At 37.5% G+C, this 23,260-nt stretch overlaps 1 protein-coding gene across 1 annotated transcript; it reads right to left on the bottom strand.

The window, feature by feature from the left end:
- Nucleotides 1-1,557: 1,557 nt before the first annotated feature.
- LOC139120573 (ubiquitin thioesterase ZRANB1-like) lies at nucleotides 1,558-19,702 on the bottom strand. Its single transcript, XM_070685080.1, has 6 exons — nucleotides 18,040-19,702; nucleotides 13,532-13,603; nucleotides 6,628-6,826; nucleotides 4,923-5,167; nucleotides 3,321-3,550; nucleotides 1,558-2,672 (listed from the first exon to the last, which is right to left on the bottom strand). Exons 1-6 carry the CDS (start codon nucleotides 19,130-19,132, stop codon nucleotides 2,505-2,507), a joined length of 2,007 nt encoding a protein of 668 aa, XP_070541181.1. The 5' UTR covers nucleotides 19,133-19,702; the 3' UTR covers nucleotides 1,558-2,504.
- Between the last annotated feature and the right edge of the window lie 3,558 nt (nucleotides 19,703-23,260).

The raw sequence follows: 23,260 nt of genomic DNA, 5'->3' as shown, positions 1-23,260 counted from the left end.
AAATATATTTTGAGAAGAAACTGGAAACAAGATTGCATAATTGCTGGTATATGCTACAGCACAGTATACATATGAGTATAATCATGCAGCAATGAAGCAATTCTGACAAGGTGTGTGAACTTTGATAGCCATAGCTAAAAACAGAACCTACCACTGCACTGTTCATTTCTGTTTCTTTCATTTCTGTTCATTTCAACAGTCAAAGTTTAACCTCATAATCTTTCCACTTGATCACTTAAAATCTTTATTTTCATCAAATTAAATTATTGGATCATCACAGAGCTCGTCTTTATACTTCACATAACTGGTTCATTCCACATTTACTTTAAAGTCCAAAATTTCCAAACATTCCTTTCTGTAGAGTAGCTTACAGTGTGAAGAATCAGATTTTTCCCAGAAAAGATCGAGTCACTTCACTGTGGCAGTAAGCTAAAAACTATCGCTTGAATAATCTAACAACAGGTCAACACAATTTATATTACTATTGGAATTTTTTATGCTACGGTTTGCTATGAATAAAACACACATTCCTAATGCTCCTTCTTGTAGTACTGTGTGTAATTAAACAATGCGGTTACTCCAATGCAAGCTGCCAGCATGAGTTTTGCCATGACCTCCCTATTCTAAAATGGACTCACCCAGCCCTAGAATACCATAGGATTGTACCATTATGCCAACACAAACAGAGAGTGACAGAATCAGCAAGATGCACATGAGGAAAATGCCCTGAGCTAAAATATCATCTGGTACCTGAACTTGAAATATGATAAATCATAGGACAACTGTCTTTAACCTCTTGCAAAAAATTATTATCCCATTTTTCAAACCCATTTATCTTTCAGGTTCAAATGCTGCTGGCAGATGATATGTACATTGCATTTGAAAGAAAAAGCTGAGTTTGGAAAACCTGATTTAAATGGCTTTGAACATTACAGGTATTCTATGTTTACAATTCCACACTCCTTCAATGTGGAAAAGCATCATTAAATTTGGAGGTAATTTGAGAAAATGTGTTTAAATGGGTGATAATCCTCACTAGGCATTCTGCTATGATTCTACATTATTATTATTATTTAGTACCAGTAAGTTTGTTAAAATGTAGATTTTTTAAATCTATTTTACAAAAAGATCAAGTTTAGCATCCTTTTGAACTCTTTCACATCACTCAGCACTGCAAAGACGCATCATCAGCATGCGTACATATTCTCAAGAGATTACAAAAGAGCAGCATGGTTGCTTTCATAAATACAGGCCGGCAATGCCTCCCACAAATGTGACATGCCCTGTATTATAACACTTCATGGTGAGATCAACCTGTATTATGAAATATCTAAAGTCAAGGTCAAAGTGAACTTCAATGAAGTATCACACCAACATGGTATAAAATATCAGCAGTATTAGCGGACTATAGTCAATCAGAAGTGTTAAGCCTTTACTATATCATTTCATGACATTCATTCAATGTGTCATCAACAGTATAAAAAAATTCAAAATATTCTGCATTGCATTAGACCCTGTTTTGCTCTTTTCTTTTGGTATTTTTTTAAATTTTTTTTTTAATATTTGCTGTATGCACATTTTCTTCTGACTACGCTGACAGTAATCTGTTCAGAGTTGTCAGAAAGCAACTACTATGCATACATTTCTAATTGAGCCACAAAAGTTTGGGGTTTTGATTCCGATAAACCTTTTTTTTATAACACTTCACAACTTGAAAATGAAAATATGACACACAACACATGCTTTGAAAACTGACACCATTGATGAGTTGAGCAGAAAACACATCAAGCTAGCATTTCCCTGGCTTGCCTTAAGTTATAAATTACTTTTTATTCTATTTTGTTGTTATAAATACTAATTATCATTATCATATCTTATTTTTGGCAGCAAACCACTTTCTTATCAGCACAAGATCATTCCAATGTACACTGGTATTAAGGATGTACAAACAGAGTATCACAATTTGCATTTGCGACTTTTTTTGAAACTTCACGCAAGGCAAACAAAACGAAATGATGAGGTCAAACATCATATTGCGATCGGTGAGTTGTAGAATGATCAACTTCATACATTTTGTGCAAAAGAAAAAAAAACATTGTTGTAAAAATGCTGACTTAGTTTTTTTTGTGCCAACTGTCCTACCATAGTTATCATCTGTTAGCAGGATAGTGACTTAACATTTTATTGTAGGCTGAGAGAAATATTTGTATGCAGAATATCAAAACAAAATGACAATGCTTTCAATTGCACTGATTGTACATCCCTAATACCTCGTACTAGTATAACAAGCACCCATACGTATGCAAGGGCAGTTTGAACAAGACTTTACTACCATCATGTATACCAACTTGCCAGCACAGGTCAGGCATCTAAATCTCATCCTTTCTATCACTCATAGTCAAATGTTTCATTCCTTTTTCGTTTGTTTCCATGGTAGCAACAGCATTCTCTTTCACTCACAAAAAGTTGATTACAAATAAATTATTTTCAGAAAATCTTCTCAATCATGTTCTTCTGCTCATCTTGCGATATCTCTCCAGCCATTCCTCAAGCATCTGACTGACTTGTACCGGACGTTTCCGTTTGTGTATGATCTGTTGTGCCACCAGATTTCCACCTTCTGTCACCATGCAATCCATCCACTCATGGAGAAGACGTTCTTCTGTTCCAGCCTGGAAGGGATATAAAATATAGTATATCTCTATATTAACAACCTATCATACCCACTTCCCTCTTTCAGAGATCAAACTTTGTCACAGAATCAATTATGATTGCACTAATATTTGGAATAAAAATGTTGACCAGTGTTTTGATGGCATATTCTGAAAAATATTGTCTGTTATTACCAAGTATTGGATTTTTGCTATCTTACAGGACCATAGCGATAACAAGACAAGGATACATCACTTTTGAACAGAGAAATACACATAAGGTAACTAAATATTGCTAAATCAAAGAAAAGTGATGAAAATATTTACGTTGGCTATTCTCTGGACAAATTTAAGTAGATTTTTTTTTTACAGGATTGCAGGGTGAAAGCACAGTTGTCATAGAATACAGTTATCTCCTGTCAAGACAGGATTCACAGTATGACACTAATGATTACAAGTAGGAACAGTGCGTGACAGCTACACCATAGTTGCTGTTCATGTATAAGTTATTGCCACTACATTTAATATGTAGGACAGATGCACAGAAATTTCCAGACATTTCTTATTCCAAATGATCTGAAATTGTGTATGTGAGACACAGCACACTGCCACGAAATGAGTGATCATGATGAATTTCATCTATATCTGAGCCATATATTGAAAAATTACCTCGGCAGCTGTTATGAAATGAACTGGTAGAAGTTTTCCTTCACTGTCTGTCATTGGTAAATACGTGACTTGAACATCATCAATACTGTCAACATAAGCACCAGCACCAAGATTGCTATCTGTGTCCATCTCTATTGGAACCAATGCTGAGAAGTGACCACGCGTGTATCCAAGTGCCACTGGGCTTTTCCAGCAAAAACTAGATTCCCACAGAAGGGGTAGGTATACACCTTCATATGCAAAAGAGAAAGGCAAAATAGAAAGAAGTGTTCATACTTACCACTAGATGGCAGTATGGCTGTTGGTGAACAGAACTGAGGTTAATCTGGGTTTACTTCGGGTTACACATCTGAATTATTTGTATTAAACATGCAGTGTATTGTAAAGATCCGGAAACAAAAGGGTTTGTGAAAACTTCTGATATCTCTTATTATCAATGACTACAACAATCTACCCAGTGTAACCCTCAGTATAATGATTTGAGAACTATAGAATTGACTACCTTGAATGTCAAAAATTTCTGGCGCCATATTAATGTAATACTACACATATACTTTGTATATACTATACATATTCATATTGTGTTTGGTACATAATATAACATGGACAATGATAGTCACGACATTAAGCCTAAACATACCCATAAATGGATTAATGTACATTTATAACATACTAGTACTCTATTGATTGTTTCTGTCTCACAAGAAAACTAATTTATTGTACGGTATATTGGTGTTTTCGTTGCAAGTTTGCCTCTCAGCAGACGTGATTTCACTCATGTGTGGTAAAGAAATGTATTCAGGTTCCATGACAAATAATTTCATCTCAAACTGATTACATAAACCTAACATATTATATTTTTTGAAAGTATATAGCTTTCACGACAAAACTTTGCAACAGAGATCACGTGATGGGAAATTTAAAATCTACAAAAGAGATCTTACACAATTCTTTGAGATTTTTCATCGTTAGCATCTGTTGTAACATTCTTTGGAAATCTTATATTATTTTCTTGTGCTCTTATCATTAAATATCAGGTTGTCACAGAATTTTATCTATAGTTTCAATTATTTAAAAAAAAATGCATTTTGGGTCTGAAGTCAAAATACTGTACCATGACATACTGTTTTGAAACTTTCACAACACAGACATATCGGATGCTATACATATGTAGCATTATAAACTTTTGACAGCCTCCAATGCCTCATTTCATAGTTTACACTTGTTACATAGAATCAGAGATTAGTCATAGGTATGTACTCAGTACACTGGATTTCTGATGACTTGCTGAAGGCCAAAGGTTATTGACTCATTCCACAGTTTCACCTCAAGATTAATGAAGTTCAGGCAAGATCTGCACAGGCAGTTGTTGATGATCTGTATTAAAATAATATGGCAGATCCAGAAACCTGGCTGGTCATGTCACGGAAATCAATTTTTACGGATTAAGAGAACATTGCTCAGGACGATGACATACATGTTTTGAGATCTTCCCATCATATTTCTATGAATAAAGACGATGTGACTGGCAGATATCACCCTACTACCGACAGGGACAAACCATTATGCAAAGATACACAGTCACAGGGGGTAACAGCTTACCTTGAAACCTGGCATAACCCAGAGTCTCCCCTCGGAAACTTTTGATGAATTTGACACCGTAGACTATAATGGGTCTTCTCAGTATGTGTGCTAATGCAAAGATGTGTGTCTGTTCCAAGGCAGCTCCTGGCTGACAAGCTAGACTCAACATAATGGCCCAGTCTTGCTGCCATTGTTCCTCATCTAAGCTGTACTGTAAATTCTCAGCTTGCATTCTCTCATAGTCTTTCCATCTCACATAAAACCTGCAATAAAACATAAAAGGACATGGCTCCCGGGTAATTGAAGATCGACAAAGAAAGTTCTAATGTATGCCACAGTGCATAGATATACTTGTCACTGTATTTAATCCAGTGGAAGAATCTCTTATTCTTTATTTTATGGACCATTTCAATTTATATTTTTGCATAAACAGTGGTCTTGAGTTCCAGTGTGTTTGATTTTTTGCACAGTAGCTTCCTATGCATTCGAATGCATCTTATGATGTCCCTGGCAAATACAATTACAAGTTTTGTATATCAGCACGCAACATTTTATCAGCACATTTGAACTTCCCTCATCTATAACAGTGTTGAACCTCGCCAAGGGCAAACTAACATTAAGACATAATAACAATCCAACATTGCATGGAATGAAAAGCAGAGCCATAGGTAGATTACTTTTGACTTTCTCTCACTTTACAATATCTTAAGGTAGAACGCACCTCGGGGACACATATTCAGACTCTCAAATTTTTACAATTCTTTTCTGATCTACCACTTATGGGGGTTCATTTTATAGCTCTTGGTGTGTAAGAAAACTTCTCACTGGCTTAGTTTTTCAAAAATCGAAATTTCTATTTTTTCTCCATAGAGTTAACAGAGGGATGGCTGCCATTTTGAATTTCAAATATCGGTAAATCTTGGGTAATTTGTTTCTCTAGTACCAAAATTTGCACGGTGACCCCCGATTTTTATTCTTGATTTTCAAAAAGAATGATTGAGATATTCCTTTAGGAAAGTTAGAGTAAAAGTTTAAGTCTTTCACTTTTGAGGCGCATACTACCTTAATAGACCCTTCCCTAACCCAAAGTATATGTGTACACACTCTGTATCCTAAAAGCAGATAGAACATCAAAGCTTTGCTGTTTTCATGTGTTACCTCATCAGGGTAGCTGAAGTGATACCTAGTTGGTGACACTCCTCCTTACTTTTAGTTGGCAGATATTCATCGATTATGCTCTACAATTTGAAACTGACAATGGCATATCTGATTATCAGGAAATTCAGTGAAATCAATTGGTCTTCTTAATAGTGGATTGTACATGTATTTACTTTGGAGTAGTTGTCTATGACCAAAATATTCATAATACAATAAAAAATCACATTACAATTTTTTTTCATGAAAAGATTACAGAGTGCATTTGCACTGATGTTAATGTCACTGTAATCGGTAAAGATCAGATATTGTACAAAAATGTAACGGGGTCATTGACTGGAAGTTCATTGCCCCTCAGTGGACCAGACAGACACTATTGTGGAAACAATACAAACAAAATAGAGGAAAAAACCTTGGATTTCTCTCATTGAATGCATGCAGAAAGGAAACGTTACATAAAATACAAAGATTTATTGCAAAGAAATGCTAGCCTGTCTCTAGATCAAATGACAAATGAACTGCGAAAGTCTTGTCAGTTTCACAGATCAAGTGAATGTATATCTGTTACCTTGCAGCTCCTTCATTCAAACTATCACCCAGGGCTCTTCTTAGACTATTGTCTTGGTCAAACACACCCCAGGTAGCTTGTAATACTGAATCCAATAGACAATCTCCAGCTGTACGGTTCCACAGTGAAAATAGACGACTGCCTAGTCTTTCAGTCAATTCCAAACTCCAGTTTATTATAGGAGATTCTTGTTCAAGTTCTGTTCAAAAAGATGTATCGATTTAATATTCTAAATTAAAATTTTGCTCAAATTGTCCTTTGCTCTCAGTTGACACCAACAATTTTCAAGTACTTTAATCATTGGCTAATATCATTTCAGCCTTCAAAGTTAGCAGACACAAAGCATATTGGACAACTTTCAATGAACTAGTTGCTGGATTTTAGCAACATGTCTATGTCTGTGTAAAATATTACCATTGTATCCTTGACGGGAAAAAATTATGTTCTGGTTTGGAGTTGGTGGTGTCAACAGATGGTTACATGTATATTACTCTCTTTGTGTTACGGCTGGCTAGCTGAGATGGGCTATTGCATAACAGTGTAAACCCTGGAACTGAACATGAATAGCTTTCTGACAAATGACTGTATAAAGATTCAACATACATAACATGCAGTCACACACAATCTAAACTTTTTCTTTGGATAAGCAGCTGCTGAATGAGATGTTGGCATTTACTTGCAACAATGACACAATCTGACTCAGATTCTGCAGAGAATGACTCTTGCATGGCAAAGCACTCTTAAACCTTTGATCTGAAGCTATAGTGTCACAATACGTTACATCGATCCATCATTAATGCTTCATTCTAATGCTGTTGCTGACTTCAACGTAAGGATGTTTGCCCAGGGGTTGCACTAAAATGGTTGAATTGTCGGTGAGATCTAGTTGATTAATTTCCAACAGTCATCGGCTCGAGGAATCATCTAAATGTTTTCTCACAAAGATTCCCTGAGAAAGACTGCCTGTAACTCAATTCACATCAAAGATTCCGTGACTGTTTCTGTGAACATATGCCAGGTACATTTTTTAAATGTAGTAAATGCAATGAGTAATAATTACCTTGATATTAAGACCAATTTGGCACTCATTTAAGTGTTAATTGGCATGAATAAATATGATGAAATTTAACCTCTTGACCACTAACTAATTACGTTATGAATTTAATGTTCTCTGATAAGGAGAAGGGGCATTCCAAGAGATAAAAATAACACCAAGGTATTTTCATTGCTGACAACTTCCCTTTTTTTGCCAAGACAATTTCCATGCTGTTTACTGTCAGTAAACTACAGTACATGGTTGATATGGTGCGCCTCACTTTTATAGAAAACATATAACTGATCTTTTAAAGCATCAGCAATGAGCTGGTGCTTTAAATATATATGTACAGACTTACACGTGTAAATCAATTATTTGTGTAGACAATCAAACTGAAAAAAAAAATTTTTGAGCAGTAAAAATAAGTGCATGTGTGTGTGTGTCACTCTTAAACAATTCTCCACAACCATGAAGGTTGGACAACTTTCAAGTGTGCCCTTACCCTTTGACAATGGCTACTCTAGAAAAACATAAATTTTCCCCTTTCCTTTGTTTGTAATCAACATAACATAAATAGTTACATGTATGCTTGCAAGTGTATCAGTTTGTATCGATGCCTACATACATGTACACAACTTATATTAATTTATTTTTTAAATCAATACGCCTACCAAGTTGGATTTACTAATCTGTAGTTTCTGTATTAGACTTTGGTACACAGCGATGTCACAGTGTACCCGGTGATGTCACACTGTACTAATTTGCATAGCTTAGTGGACCTTATCCTGGGACCATGAATAAATCATGCTAATTACATAAACAGAACACCTTGAGATTTACAAATGTGTGAAGGATCCCATGTGTTGAGATATCGCTTTATCACATTTCAGAAACATGAAAATGGTTGACAACTATAATTCTGAGGATACTGTTATGTAGGTCATTTCCCCCACACTCATCATGACCTGAGTTCAATTAGTCTAGAACATTCTCAAGGTCACTGCCCTTGATGACCTCACAACCTTGAATTCAATTAGTCATGTTTGGAATGTTCTGGAAAGTTGATTAGTTGTGTAAGGGAGATAATTTTAGAACAGTAATTAGCATGTCAATAAAAGTTCTAGATTGTTCTTATATGCCTTTATAAAAGGGACGTGCTCAGCTTCCAGTCAGACTTTTGGGATCGTGTCTCTTGTGTGTTACTAAACTCCAGCAGTAGTCATTCTCAAGACTTTTCAAGACCTTCACTGCCAACGCTGGATTTATACTGTGGACTTTGTGCAGCTGCAAGCCTGCAAGGACTGTTCTTCATCCAACTGACTGTTACAACTCTGGAGACTGGAGCTTTGCCGTCCCAGCTGAGATAAGTAGTCTGTACACTTTTAAGCTTGTACTCTGTCCCTAACTTAGCAATTAGTTTTGTTTTCGTAATAAATTTTTGTTTAAACGGAAACTGCTGAGTTCACCCTTTTGTTCGTTTTCTCTGCACGTAACAAATTGGGGGCTCGTCCGGGAGACGAATATTTTGAGCCGTTTGACAACATTTTGACAGCTTTTCAAAACTACTATATACTGTGAACTCAGCGAAATTTAATCATGGCGGAATTTAAACCAGAGGAAATCAAATGACAACAGTTCACAAAATTCAAGTAACACTTCCACATCATCAGATCCCAAGTCTCAATCTCCTTCTGACAAACAGTTCGGTACACTTTCTTGTAATTATTGTAAGAAAGACGGCCATTTAATGTCAGAGTGTTTCAAATTGAAAAGAAAACGTGAAGGTCAAAGTGGTCAAAGTGGATCTAAGCCAACCGGCTTTATTTCTTCATCAACTCAATTAGAGTCTAATAATGTGTGTAACACATTTTCTGAGGTTAAACCCCTCTCATCCCCAATTAATGAGGTCAAGGTCAATTCTTCTCAATATAGCATTATGGGTATTTTCGAGCCATTTATTCATAATGGTTTTATATCACTTTCTAGTGATTTTCTTCCGCTACCCCTGTCAAAATTTTAAGAGATACCGGGGCTTCCCAGTCTCTTTTGTTGGCAGATACCCTGCCGTTTTCTGAAAAGTCATTTTCAGGTTCTAAAGTTCTTATTAAGGGGGTAGATTGTAATGACTACATTCCTGTTCCTCTCCATAATGTCTATTTGTCTTCGGACTTTGTTTCTGGACCTGTGGCTTTAGGTATTAGGCCTTTTTGCCTTTTGAAGGGATTCACCTTCTTCTTGGAAACGACCTTGCTGGGGACAAGGTCATTACTAATCCACTTGTGACTGATAATCCTAGTTTAGATCAGGATCCAGAGCCAATTGAACAAGAGATACCCGATTTATTTCTTCGTGTGCTATTACTCGAGCCATGTCAAAGAAAACTTCCGAGAATCAAAATACTCTCAAAAATAATGTCACAGATGTTGACTTAAATGACACCTTTCTCAGTCAGGTGTTTGACACGGATCATTCCGTTATCCCTCGTGGATTTGAAACTTCCAGTAAAACTTCTGCTGACCAAAGTCAGACATTTTCTAGATCAAATCTCATTGCAGAACAACACAAAGACCCAGATATTTTGTCTTTGTTTGACAGAGTAGATGATGAAGGTAAAACTTCAGATAGCTCTGTTTCCTATTATACAAAATCTGGTATTCTCATGCGTAAATGGAGACCTCCAGACGTTTGGTTGATGACGATTGGGCTATAAAACATCAAATTGTGGTTCCAAAGCCCTACCGTGCTGAAATATTGCGCCTGGCCCATGAAACCCCTGGGCTGGTCACTTAGGAGTCAGGAAAACTTATCATAAAATTCTCAGTCACTTTTATTGGCCTAATCTCAGGCAGGATGTAGCACATTTCTGTAAAACTTGTCACACATGTCAAATGGTAGGAAAGCCAAATCAGACCATTCCAAAGGCCCCTTTACAGCCAATTCCTGCATTTCAAGAACCATTTAGTAGGATACTAATAGACTGTGTTGGGCCCCTACCAAAAACAAGATCAGGAAATGAGTACATGTTGACAATAATGTGTACATCAACTCGGTTCCCAGAAGCCATACCACTGAGAAACATAAAGACAAAGACTATAGTGAGAGCTTTAGTTAAATTTTTCACTTTATTTGGCCTCCCTAAATGTGTCCAGTCCGATCAAGGCTCCAACTTTATGTCTGGAATTTTTCAACAAGTAATGGATCAGCTAGGCATTAAACAGTATAGGTCATCCGCCTATCATCCAGAAAGTCAGGGTGCTCTTGAGCGATTTCATCAAACTTTGAAAAACATGATTAGGACCTACTGTTTTGACACAGAGAAGCAGTGGGATGAAGGAATTCATTTTCTGCTCTTTGCTGTTAGAGAGTCAATTCAAGAGTCTCTTGGTTTTAGCCCATTTGAGCTTGTATTTGGACATACAGTCCGTGGCCCACTTAAGCTCGTTAAAGAGAAATTCCTGTCTGACGACGATGATTGTCTGAATATTTTGCAATATGTGTCAGATTTTCGTACAAAACTCTCTAAAGCATGTGAATTAGCCAGAGAAAATCTTGAGTCATCTCAGCAGTCAATGAAAACCAGATATGATAAAAGCACCTCAAAACGGAAGTTTGAACCAGGTCAAAAAGTTCTTGTTCTACTTCCAATTCCTGGCAAACCACTCCATGCTCGTTACTTTGGGCCATACCTAATTGATAAGAAATTGAGTGATTTAAATTACATCATAATAACACCTGACAGGCGAAAACAAAAACAGCTATGTCACATAAATATGCTTAAGCCATATTTGGATAGGGATAATCCTACTATAACTCAGCCTGTCAGTACAGTCAGTTCTGGCCATTATGAAGATAGTGATACTGAAACTGACTTGAGTGAAAATACTCTACACTCAAAGCTGGGCTCGGTCAAGCTTCAGAACTCAGAAATCCTGGAGAAGCTGGAGTCTACAAAGTTGGCACACCTCCAGCCAGAACAACAACAACAGGTGAAAGAACTGCTCCATGAATATAAACACCTGTTTCAAGATGTTCCAACGAGGACAAACATCATCCACCACAACGAAGATGTCTGCGACAGTAATCCAGTGGAACAACATCCAGACGGACTGAATCCTGCGAAAGCGGAATATCTCCAGGAGGAAGCCAAGTATTTGCCGAACAATGACTTTATCGAACTCAGTAAAAATAACCGGACTTTGCCGTGCATACTTTATGCCAAATTCAGTGCCATTTCAAGTTTTCCAACAACAAATTGCAGGAAGATAGTCATGGGACATCCTGTTTGCTACTTTTCACACAAATTTAACAAATCCCAGAGAAACTACTCTACAATTGAAAAAGAGTGTTTATCTTCGATATTAGCTTTACAGCATTTTGAAGTTTATGTTACTTCTTCAAATCAGCCAATAGTGGTTTATATTGATCACAACCCTCTTGTTTTTCTACAGAAATTTAAAGGCAAAAATCAGAGATTGCTAAGATGGAGTTTAATGTTACAGGAGTTTAATCTTGACATTAGACATATCAAAGGCAGAGACAATTTAATTGCAGACTGTCTCTCTCGTATTTAGAGTTTATTGTTGTTCACTTTCAAGAAATTTTATTGTTGTTCACTTTCAAGAAATTTTACTTTAGAGTAAAACAAAATTTGAGTACTTAAATCCTTTTCAAGATTACATTTGCAAAAGAAAGATTTTTCTTTGAAAAATTTTTTTTTTTGAAGAGGGGGTGTGTTATGTAGGTCATTTCCCCCACACTCATCATGACCTGAGTTCAATTAGTCTAGAACATTCTCAAGGTCACTGCCCTTGATGACCTCACAACCTTGAATTCAATTAGTCATGTTTGGAATGTTCTGGAAAGTGATTAGTTGTGTAAGGGAGATAATTTTAGAACAGTAATTAGCATGTCAATAAAAGTTCTAGATTGTTCTTATATGCCTTTATAAAAGGGACGTGCTCAGCTTCCAGTCAGACTTTTGGGATCGTGTCTCTTGTGTGTTACTAAACTCCAGCAGTAGTCATTCTCAAGACTTTTCAAGACCTTCACTGCCAACGCTGGATTTATACTGTGGACTTTGTGCAGCTGCAAGCCTGCAAGGACTGTTCATTCATCCAACTGACTGTTACAACTCTGAGACTGGAGCTTTGCCGTCCCAGCTGAGATAAGTAGTCTGTACACTTTTAAAGCTTGTACTCTGTCCCTAACTTAGCAATTAGTTTTGTTTTCGTAATAAATTTTGTTTAAACGGAAACTGCTGAGTTCACCCTTTTGTTCGTTTTCTCTGCACGTAACAATACACCAATTCCAAAATGATTTACTCTACAATTTATCATACCACTATTTATAGTGAAGATAACCCACTTTTTCTGAACCACTTTTGTAACATTCATGTCCTGAACATGCCCTGCCTTCAACTTATTTTAATAACCAAACGTGGTACTGCTATTTATTCCGAAAAACAATCTACTGTGCGTACCACTTAAAAATCTGTAATATATTACAATATGTTCAATAAGGGTAATTTCTGGAAAGTGGAAATACTACCATTGTGAGTGGAATTGTTCATACATGTATACTGGTAGCCAAACAAAGAAATACTAATTATGATTATAGATATGCAAATTACATAACCAAATATTACATTGATATGCAGATTACTAAGCTTTATATTACATATTTAGTTACGAATAAGTGCAAGTATATGAAGTACAATTACAACATGCATGTTTGCAGTTAATACAAAAATATTTACAAGCCATACTGTTCTGATTATTTGAGCTGGGTTCCCATACTGATTTTCACTTGTGAAAACGACTGACAATTTCACGGATGGTTGGTCAAGAATGTTAAAATTGGAACACCTACCTTTCTGCACATCTCTGTCCAGAATTTCATCGAAGAGTTGATTACGGACTGGCAAGGGGAAATCCTCAATTTCTGGTTGAAAAGGAAAAGAAGAAGGGTGACGCAGAAATGAAGGATCAAGTACTGTCACTTCTTGGAATAGCAATCATTGAATACTGTAACCTGAGGATGCGAACACTGCATCTTGAAAGAAAGATGATCTCCTTGAAGACATGCATTATTACTTTGATGTATTGCACGGACTGTACAGTTGTTTTCACAGGACAGAAATAAAATGCCGAAAATTGTAATAATTCAAAACAGATATACTGTGCTCCTGCAAGCAATTTTAATTTCCATGTCATCTCGGTAATCACGATGATTTATCATATAAGTCGTAAACTGAACAACCTCACTCAGAGAGATAAATCTTACTTTACTTTCCACAGCACCTCACTCACTATATCTTTAATTTTCTTCAGTTCCGAAGATTTTACGAGCCGGCGTAAGTTGATTTCAATTCATGAGGGTGACACACAATGAATAGAGAATTGTATCATGTAGTGTATGCAGACGTTGTAAAAATGATGTCAGGCTATGCTCTTTGTACTTGATACTGAGTAGTTCTTGATGATTTACATTGATATGAGCAATCTAATTTGGGTATTTTTTGCAACCTTATCATTTTTGTGCATGTATAATAACATTTTATAAACATGATCAATCCGTTTTATTATTTAAAGATGCAGTCGCTGTAACCTCTGATGCATTTTCTGTTATTTTTGCTGTGTTTGCAAACTATATTTTCTTGAGCTTGTCTAAATATAATGCCAAAAGGCATAGTACTCGACTTGTCAAAACAGCCTGTGTGTGTGTACTCTACAATCTTATCATTCACAACTGAATTTCTGCCAAGCCTGGCATTTCATTTGTCAATAATCAGATCACACATTGTATACAATGCATTGCAACTGCAAGCCATACTCTGTATGTCAACATAATTTCATTTTATGGAGAAGGAAATTTGAAATGCTCCTTTTTCCTTGAACAAAGACAATAAAACATTATCAAAAGTTATGGCTATGATGCCTTTGAGTCACACTAATGGCAACTTGACAACTTTACAGTATTATCAGTAATGTTGATCGGTGTATCAGCAAGTTTCCTGGTCAAGTCTCATATTGAAATACCTAGTATTCTGCATGTATGTCAACACAGCCAGGCAATGAGCAATGTTTACTGTCCAAAATTGCATAACTGTCCGTACAAAAATTAAACTGTCAATGATTAAAACACCTGCTATATGTAACCAGGCTGAGCTGACAAGCAAAGTACCCTACATCATAATGTAACAATAGCTGTAACTGTTCATAACATTTTTAAATTCTTGTTCTACAGTGAACATTGTTTTCTTAATAAATTCTGTGAGGTGCTGTATGCTGTGATGCAAACTGCTGGCCTTGCAATTGCAATGCTGTTGAAAATGAGTTGAAAATGTTGAAAATGAATTCTTGGAATGGTTGAAAATGAATTCTAGCCTACACTAAAATTCAGTTTTCAACAAAGATATTGAAGATAAACACAGGATGTATTTACCAGTCAAACACAAGTATTTCAACATTGCTTTGGAAGTAGAACAGGACACTGTATTTCACAGAAAGAGATATCAAGCTAGTACTAGAAAATACACTGGGTTATAAATCTATGATGGCTATAGAGTACACCAAGAAACTAGGTTGATACAAGGAATAACGATTGGAAAATTGTCAACATTGAGTCATACACACTGAAATACATATCTAAGTTTATCATACTGATCTCAGGATTGCTGGATAAAACTGTCCCTGACTACATGTCCTCAGACAGTCACAGCCGGAAACCCCAGATCAAGTCTGTTCTACACTGTACACACTGTAGCATCTCTTGACATCAGAGAATGAAACTGAATGACATCATCGCTGTTTTTCCTGTTGTGAAAAGTGACATGGCACCTTACTGTCAAGAGCTTTGCAATCAAAACTCTGAGTCTGACTCAGGGAAATTTTGAAGTGCAGGATATGATAGATTTCATAAGGTGAACTGACTTTCACTTTCACAGTATTACTTTATCACAACTATAAATCTACTTGTGACCAAGGAATGGATTACTTCTAATATATTTAAATAATTGTTATAAGTTTCAGTCCTTTTTTTCTGAAACACTCAGTCACCCAAAAAACTCTTATCAAAGATAATCTGCAAAGTAAGTATTGATATCACGTTTGTTTGTCATTTTTGTCAAGGTGAATGATTCAAGAAAACGCAACTTTTCACATAGGTGAAATATTTAGATTTTCAGGGGCACATCTAAATTTATAATATGGTGTCGGTTTAAAAACACGCCACAATTACAGTTAGCCTACACTTTTGTTTACTTTACAATGCATTTATGCAATATGTTTTGCCCAATACCCTCCCTACAAGTCAAAGAAAGGAACAACATTGAACAAACATAATATTTTAAACTATCCATGTAAAATATCAATATGGTTGCAGATTTCTGGTTGAGATATAAACTTTGCACACTTCTGTCTCATTATAAATTGTCTTGACTGCTGATTGTTCAGTTAGACTGCTTTAGTAACGGCTTTCCTTGTTGATCATATTAACAAACAGACAACCCTACATCTACACTGCATCATACATGTATTGTTTCCAACAGATCAAGTCATAAAAGTCAATGGCTTGTGAATGGCTTCCCAAGATGTGATTATTTTTTTTTTGCTGGGAAGCCCTACAAAAGTATATTTAGTGACTTTGGTAAGTGTTTTTGTTTTTGTTTACTGAGTACAGCATATGTTATTTTCCCAATGCTTTGGAAAGTAATTTGTTGATATACAAGACTGGCCTTGCTGGGATTGTAATTTGTGTCCCATGATGCAATGTGCTCACTGAAGGTTACTGACTTCTCATGAAATTCAAACGTTCCAATGGTGAATTGTGAACTGAATAAGGATAACTGAACCTAAAAAAAACTACATTTTGCTGCATTTGCAATGAAAAGGTAAAATAAGTTTGGTCTGATTTTATTCAAAAAACCTTGCATTGAAACTTGTTTCATAAATTAAACATGTAATTTGTATGCACCAGTTACAGGTAGTTTGGTGCATTCATAAAAATCTACAATTTGAGAATATTTGTATCTTCTGACTTTTTTGTTTTCACGTGATGTAAAACTGTGAAGAGAAATGCTAATATTTACACTTAGTTAAAGGTCACTACTCTTGTGAGGGGCTGCGTGATACATTAGCTGCATTCATACTATGAGTTTTTGACTATTGGAAGTCAACAGCAGATTTGCTGAGATGAACACAGCCCTGCTGTGCCTTAATGATTGTATTTCATGGTAAAGTTTCTCAGGTAGAATGACGGGGTTTCTCTGTAAAATTTCAAGCTTTACTCCACTGATTGATCAATTAATTGATTGATTGTTACAAAAAATCAAACTGGCATTATCAAGCATCAGAAGCAATGAAAACCACATTTCTGAATTCTAAATTCTTCAAATATAGACACACATGTGTGGCTGATGCTTTCTTGCATATTTTCTTCCGAGGGCAAATGGTTGATTTTCTGCCATTGAGAGAAATAGGTATAGGGTACATGTCCTAGAAACAGTAAATGCTAAGCTAACCTACATGTACTAACATTGACTGTCTTGTTTTGGCCCTGTTCAAAGTTTAACTGCAAGTGTTGTGGATCATTTTTAGCGAGTTGATTGAGAATTAAAACACACTTTGCGATATTTTCCAAACATTCCACAAGTTTGCTTGAAATCCCATGGTGATCTAATCACTGTAGGGTTGAACTGCAAGGTCATGGACCTTGCAGTCAAAACTTCAATGAAACAATCTCACACAAGTTCAATTTTGACATGTCATCTATCAAATTTGCATAATTTTCAACATCCCTATTTCCGAAAAGAACAGACTATTCATACCATGGCAGGGCAAATAATAATTATGCTCTTATTTACCCTTTGAGGGAAAGCTAATATGGAAATAGTTTATGGGCAACCAATAAGAAGAGGCCTCTAAAGCCCATCATACTCAGAGTGATGCACTGATATCCATTGTGTATTTCTCATCTTACTTAGCCTGCAACAGTGTGAATGAGGACTCAAAATATCGGAATATCACAATTCGCCCCATGGTGGGGCAAATAAGCATTGGACAATCATAATTTATCCCTCAGCCAGGCAATAAGGACCCAAAAATATAAATTGTGATTTGAATAAGGACTGGAATATGGTAATTTGCCCCATAACGAGGCAAATTACAATATTTCAGTCCATATACGTCCCAGCAAACATCCTATGCTTTTCTGAAATATCAATCTTGCACTTAAAATGCAAATGTAATGAACTTAAATTTCTGATATTTTCAAAAGGGCCTCGGGCAAAGATGCATGTTTTAGCAACGCTAGACTTGATAAGAAAATGATTAAAGTTAGCAACAAAATTGTTGAGGTCTATGAAATTCTGTACTTACCAACTGGAAGAGCAAAGGTAACACACTCAGTCATAAAATAGCAACCAAAGTCTCCCTTCCTCTGTCGAAGTGATCCAGCTATATCACGTCGTATGTCAGCAGCTAAATCTAGACTCACATGGCACGGCATCCTCTTCAGGGCATGACTTGCAACTTCAGGGGTCAGCAGCACAGCCAGAAGGTCCTCCCTCTGGAACCTGATGGCTAGGTGAACCAGTGTAAATCCAATGTCAAAAGCGCTAGACCTGTTCAGTAAGGTGACTTCGTCTTGAGTAAGCTGACGGCCTTGGTCACCTCCAGAGGTCAAATACGCCTCCACAGCTTGGGTGTCGTTCTCCACTACACCAATGCAAGCATTGAGAAACAGCCAGTCAGATTTACGCATCCTCTTGCGCAGCTGTTTTAATCTTCTCTGCTCTCGCTCCTCTTCATAATTGCTGCTGCTGCTGCTGCTGCTTGCAGATGCTGTGCAGGCAGTGGCTGCGGCCAGTTCAATGGTCTGTACACCACTGGCACCAATTGGGCTGGGTAGAGTTGGGGAGATGCGTGTAGTTCCATTACCTGTATTCGTACGATTATTGTCATCATATTCACCTGAGGTACTTGGTTGGTCGTCAGATCTAGTCCGATCCCTATCCCGAGGGCTATGGCAGAGCACACATTTCTTTGCCTTGGGCCAGTTGTCATATGTACATGCTGAGCAAGTCCATTTCACTGTCCGATTTTTGCTTTTGTCACTGTCGGGAGAGGTGGGCGGTTGTCTTCTGGACCCAGTGCGGGGACTTCCGCTCTCGTTGGCAATGATGGTACCACCTTTTGGAGTATAGCACTGCAAGCATTTATTAGACTTGGGCCAGTTCAAGTACGTGCACGTCCTACAAGACCATTTGGCCAGGCCTGGCTTGTTGTTTTCATTCTCGGATGCTTCAGCACAGATGAGTGGGGAGGATGGGCCGCTCTCCGGCCGAATACTGCTGCTTTCGGGTGGTATAATTCGTAGGGGTTTGGGTGCGCGACAGAGGGTGCATTTCACTGCTGACGGCCAGTTCAAATACGTGCAATAGTCACACTGCCACTTCTTGGAGTCGTTCATCTCGAAGAGGGATGCCGACTGTGATTTCTCCACTGGCCCTGCACACACCTGGACTGGAGCGTCGACACGGATTGTGGGAATGCGTACGTCGTTACTGCAATGTTTGTTATATATACGAGGTTCTAGGAGACTTCGCTTTTCGAAACCAGGAGCAACAAAAATTTTATCCAGCAATTGCTGCAGCCGAAATACGGGGTACTTTTGATAATTTTAGGACTCTGCGACTCTGGGAAAAATTACGGCAGCGCAGAGTGAGTTAGAATTTTTTTCGAACATTTAAATACCCCACTATCCGAGTCGCCCGATCTAGGCCAACATACACGATCATTAACAACACTGCCTTCAGCTGATCGAGATAACTGGCTATATTTACCTTGTTGCTGGAGACAGCATTTTCGCGCAACGCTATCTTAGCTCTGCGATCTTTGAAGTTCTCATAACGATAACCGATTCACGGCAAATTGCTTGATTCAAATTAGGATAACAATCGGCAGTCACCGTCCTGATTTTTCACAAACAACAACAAAGACGGCTATATGTCAGCCATCTTAAATTCATAGTAATGACGTCACTTCCAATCGACAATAATAAAACGTTGAGGGCGTACATACCTCGCTTACAACTTCCAGTTTTAACAGACGCATTCCACCTTTGAACTACGATCACCGTATATCAGGCCGGTTAGTATGTTTATAAATTGCTTGATCTGCAAGAAGTCGACTTCCATCATTTCTTCGCATTAGAAACAAGAAATACTAGAAGCAGCACTGGAAAAGAGTTCAAATCAACATTTAGTTACTGTATTTGCGACTGCCCATGATGGATTAATCTGAAAACTGTTCGATGATTTTGATGCGTTAATTTTTTTTCAAATTTAAATTATGATATCATGGTTCGCTATATCAGTTTGTAGGTATTATGCAATTATATCACGAGGGTTTGAGTAAGCGACAGGTATGTTCAACAGTTACTGTAAGACCATCACAGTCCCTCCACTGACAGGGACTGTAAGTCCGAATCCAAGAGGGCGATCGCACTACACGAACAGGTGTGTTTGTCATTTGATGTTTTCGTGTATCTTGCTGAATTTCTATTTTGTTCAGTTTGTTAAAATATATTTTTGATATTTTAGATACAGAAGACTCATCCGGTCGAGTTACAGCCCGACTTTATTCTGAACAAAACAACCACCGCTTTTCAGAGAAGTTACCGGCGGCCAATATAGGCTTGACTGACAACATTGTGTTCAGTCCATGATCCGATGACACAGTTTTCCACAATTTCACATCGCAGTTCCGAGTTTTTTGAGGACAGAGCAGGTTTACTCAAGCTATTATTGAATAGTCGATCATAATTTTTTTTCAAAAGCAATGAAGTGAAATATGAAATAAAAGGCCGCCAGAATGCCGCAAGGTATGTGTTTGCATTGTTGTCGTGACAAATAGTGACAGGGAAAGCTTTACAAAATCAACAACAACAACAACAACAAAACAATAACAACAACGAAACATGTCTGACTTTCAAGAAATTATAATAATGCGGCAATAGTAGTATTTACTTGGTAAGTTTGCTACCCGGCCGTAAGAGTAATACTGACATAGCGTGCAGGAAATGCATCGTCCGCTCGCACGGGTCCGTTACTTCGACTAAAGTCTCCCACCTCGGGGAGCATCCAGTTCCCCGGACAAGAGACCTTGGCCAGCGAAGATGGGAGGAAATTACGCTTCCAATCACGTTGAGGACTATGTTCCAATTTTATCAATTTCATCTGCTTTTTCTAATTCTTATACTTTAGTTTTAGTCAATAATTGACAAATAATCTTCAACGTTCTTTTAAAAAATGTTGTTTCTCAAAATTAACACGATTAGAACTAATTTGGGATCATTAAACACATGTCTAACTTAAAAAGAAAAGTAGATGAGGTTGCCTTTGCAGATTATATCGACATTACTTCACCATCCAATTATCCCAAATTGGTTCCAATCGTGTTACTTTTGCTTTTAATGCCACCATCGTGTTTGTCTTCGCTTTGTTCATTTTTTGGTGTCTCTGTACAATGTTTAGAGAGCCTGTGCCTTCACGGACCAGCACACAGACTGCCCGCAGCTCTCTCGCAAGGGTTGTATGTTGGTGATTCACTTCTGTACGTGTCTTTGTCGCACCGACCTGTGATTTCGTTTATGTATAACAGGTGCGTGAATCTTCTTACCCAAATCACAGAGTAATATCATAGACAGAGTGGCAACAGCTATTGTTTAAGGCGTGAAGCGGTTACGTAAGCAATCCATGTTTGCCTCGCCTCACGAAGCTCTTGGCTCTCTTTTCCGAAGAGTGCCGACCATGCACCCTTCGGTAATTTTCGGATTTTCACCAATTGTTAAGCGAAAGTATGTTCGACAAAGCTTGTGTTGTAGTTGTCGTGTGGTGCTGATCGGAATTGATGTGCTGGCGAAAACGCGAGTGTTTTGAGCTTCAGGAAAGTGGGTTTTACCGTTTTAAAAATTCCTCTCATATTTTCATGAATATATAATGAGTGTGTTTGAACCGAATTTGAAAGTCTTTTATATAATGAGTGTGTTTGAACCAAATTTGAAAGTCTTTTATCGATACTGTCTGGTTTTACTCAATGGTTTACGGTCAGTCACACCGTCTTTTACACGTGCGCCAAGAAAGGACATGTTTATGAAACTGCTGGCGTGTTATGTTTTGATTGGCGTGAGGCAGTGTTTCTGGCCTGAGAGCTCACGAAGTAACTATGGTTGCTACGCGACTGGCAGTACGATGCCATCTCGTCGTATGTTTCGCATAATCTCGTGTAATTATCAACCACAAACCAAGCCTCCAAAAAGTTTAACACCTTTGAAGCTCATTTTAATATGAAAAGCCAATAGTCTACCGAGACGACCATGGAACAAAAGGCATGCAAGTGTTGCCACTCTATGATATTACTCTGTGCCCAAATCTAACGGTAAGCTGCGGGTAAGCCAATATTGTGCAGGGTAGGGTTTTTTGCACGGTTCATACTTTTTTCGGCATTTACGCTTTCAGGTTGTTCTGGTTTGCAAGTGACGGCAATCACTCATTGTCAGCACGTTTTGGACGATGCGTGTCCGACAGTCGCTTGTGAACCGATACACGACGTCCGCTGTGTGGTGTGCTTTAGAAAAGTAGGTGCATACCGCACATCGGCCGTCGTGTTTCGGTTCACAAGCCACTGTGACGCATGTTATCGATAGCGATAGGAAAGTTTCCACCAGAGTACCGAGGGTAAATGTCACCAAGTAATTTCTGGTCGTTGTTTCATCACAATTATCCATGATCTAGGATGGAAAGTAACAATTTACCACATCGGGACATTTCCAGGAAAATGGAACCTTCGTTTCCGTTACTCAATTATTTTCCTCTTGGATGGATGCATGGATCAGGAAATGATAAGGCAGTGTACATTGTCGTAATATTGTAATTAACTCCTCGATGAGCATCCACACAATAGCAATGTCAATTATCACATTGATGTTTGCTGACGCAACAATTACCACTTTCATAATTTAGCTTATTTCTCTACAAAGCTTGTCAAATGTGTCATCGCGATTATAACCTTGAAAGTTAATTGCAGGCCATACAGTAAATGGCTTATCAATTAAACATGACCTGTTCTTGAATTTTGCTAAATATCTCAGTGTTTGCATGAGGCACGATTTCTGGAAACGGGTTTTGTAAAAATGAGTGCTCCTAATTACAAGACCATGACACTGGCGACCGCATCCTCTTTTGAAAGTAGGATGAGCAACACATGATATAGTTTGGCTCGCTTCATCGTCTATGGTTTGGCAATCACATATATTACTACAGTCACAGACCCTAGAACGAGGGTAAATGCTACAACTGACTATACGTTTGTACATTGAAGAAGCAAATAGTGCGCTACCCTATATGTTTTGTACCATTTTACTGATCGTTGTCTTTAAAACATGCAACGTTTCCTATTCCTACATATTTTGGTACTGAAGATTACCCCTAGAAAAAATATAAAAAATACAATGAAACTTTGGCACATTAAATTGACCCATGCTGTGATAACAAGAATGACGGTATGACTTATTAGCATACGATGACGTAATTGATCA

This window comes from Ptychodera flava, chromosome 20 (genome assembly GCF_041260155.1).
Source record: "Ptychodera flava strain L36383 chromosome 20, AS_Pfla_20210202, whole genome shotgun sequence".
Classification (NCBI taxonomy): Eukaryota; Metazoa; Hemichordata; class Enteropneusta; family Ptychoderidae; genus Ptychodera; species Ptychodera flava.
The sequence above is the reverse complement of the archived record's forward strand: the minus strand, read 5'-3'. Positions and strand labels throughout refer to the sequence as shown.